The 1,489-nt window shown below is 44.2% G+C and overlaps 1 protein-coding gene across 1 annotated transcript in view; it reads right to left on the bottom strand.

Annotated features, from left to right (window-relative positions):
• WDR82 (WD repeat domain 82) overlaps positions 1 to 226 on the bottom strand; it is a 15,810-nt gene extending 15,584 nt beyond the window's left edge. The window contains exon 1 of the mRNA XM_009995833.1: positions 111 to 226. Within this exon, the coding sequence (XP_009994135.1) occupies positions 111 to 226 (116 nt within the window). The remainder of the gene's footprint in view (positions 1 to 110) is intronic.
• Between the last annotated feature and the right edge of the window lie 1,263 nt (positions 227 to 1,489).

The raw sequence follows: 1,489 nt of genomic DNA, 5'->3' as shown, positions 1-1,489 counted from the left end.
CCCCCCCCTTTTTCAGTTCAATTATTACACATTTTTATTTCTCAGTTGTTGTTTTTTTTAATTCTAAAAACGCCTCCGGCAGCACCGCGGCTGCAGCGCGCTGGTCTCACGGCACGTAGTGTGAGGTAGCCAAGAGAAGCACCGAGCTCCCCTGTGGGAAGGGCTCCTTGGCCTTGAGGCTGCGGTTCCAGCTCGGACACCCGGGAAGTGGCTCCTTTTCTGTCATGGCTCTGGATGTCACGCTCAGGGTCCCTGTCTCCCTACACCTCTTCCCTTAAAAAGCTGAAAAGTTCTTCCTGGGATATAACAACACCTTAGAGAATCTCCCACCCCATGAAGACTTCCAGCCCCCTGCTATTTTAGATGTGGAAGAACAAATCTTGTGTCACTTTGGTCTTCCAGAAACTCGGAATCGAAAGAAAAAAAAACAAAACCAAAACATAGGTGCCTTCAGACATTTTAATTGCATCATAGTCTCCAGAATAGAGTTTTGATTTTGCTCTTAGAATATATTGCCCTCCTGTGGTCAAACAACAGTAAGTCTGGGAACTGCTGTCACAGGTCTGCCTGCACATCATTCAAACATGCTCAGTTACTTTCTGTGCTGGTATGATTTAGTGAAACAAAAGTCTTTTCTGAGGTTCCTTGCTCTTCCTGTTTTCTTACTGGAGTTCTCTGTTACAGGTTTAGAAATCTAACCTGATTCACCCTGTCATGCTGTGCTGGGATTGGCTCATCAGAGTGATTCACCAATCTTTACTTTGAAAAGGAGACAAGATTTTCTCATCAGAGTCTAGGGAGACTCAAGAAAAGACTTCTTGGTTACTTCCCAGGGTCTCAGGGTCAGCTGCCCCATTGCAGGTCAGTTCCAAACCTACCCCTGATTTTCATCTGATGGGAGATTTCAGGACAGCATGCCTGTTGCCCACTGTAAATGGCATGATCAAAGCCTGGATTATCTCATGTGGGCCCTGAAGGTGACTCACCAACACCACCATAAGACAATTTCCTTCAAAACACCTACAATACTTAGCTAGGTTTTAGAGTTGTATAACACCGTGGGTTGTTGATTTGATATTTTGTCACTCCCTTTTAATTCCTTCTTCTGCCTTTCTTCCTAATAATTGGAACTTAGTTTGTCAGTTTATACCAGGCTGGAATTTATCTGGCAGGATAATTGAATCTTCTAGGAAAATGTCACATTAAGTAGGATTTATGGATAATGCCCCTGCAAAACTAGTTATTTGGAAAAAAAATGTTTAATTGCTGCTTGAGTAATAGTGATCAAGTGCAGTCATTCTACCCATGCATTTCTGTATTAGATCCCATCATAACCTCACAGTGCAGACCCGTGTGTGCTCACCTGGGTGGACATGAATTTCAGAGGTGCTTCTGGACACTGCTCAGGTTAGTGTATTTCTCTTGGACTCTGCTGGGAGTGATGATTCTGGGTGGGTGATGGTTATGGCTGAAGGCTTGTGTGGAGGAC

Source organism: Chaetura pelagica, unplaced genomic scaffold (genome assembly GCF_000747805.2).
Source record: "Chaetura pelagica isolate M959 unplaced genomic scaffold, ChaPel_1.0 scaffold114, whole genome shotgun sequence".
Lineage (NCBI taxonomy): Eukaryota > Metazoa > Chordata > Aves > Apodiformes > Apodidae > Chaetura > Chaetura pelagica.
Note: the sequence above shows the minus strand (reverse complement) of the source record. Positions and strands in the feature narration are given on the sequence as shown.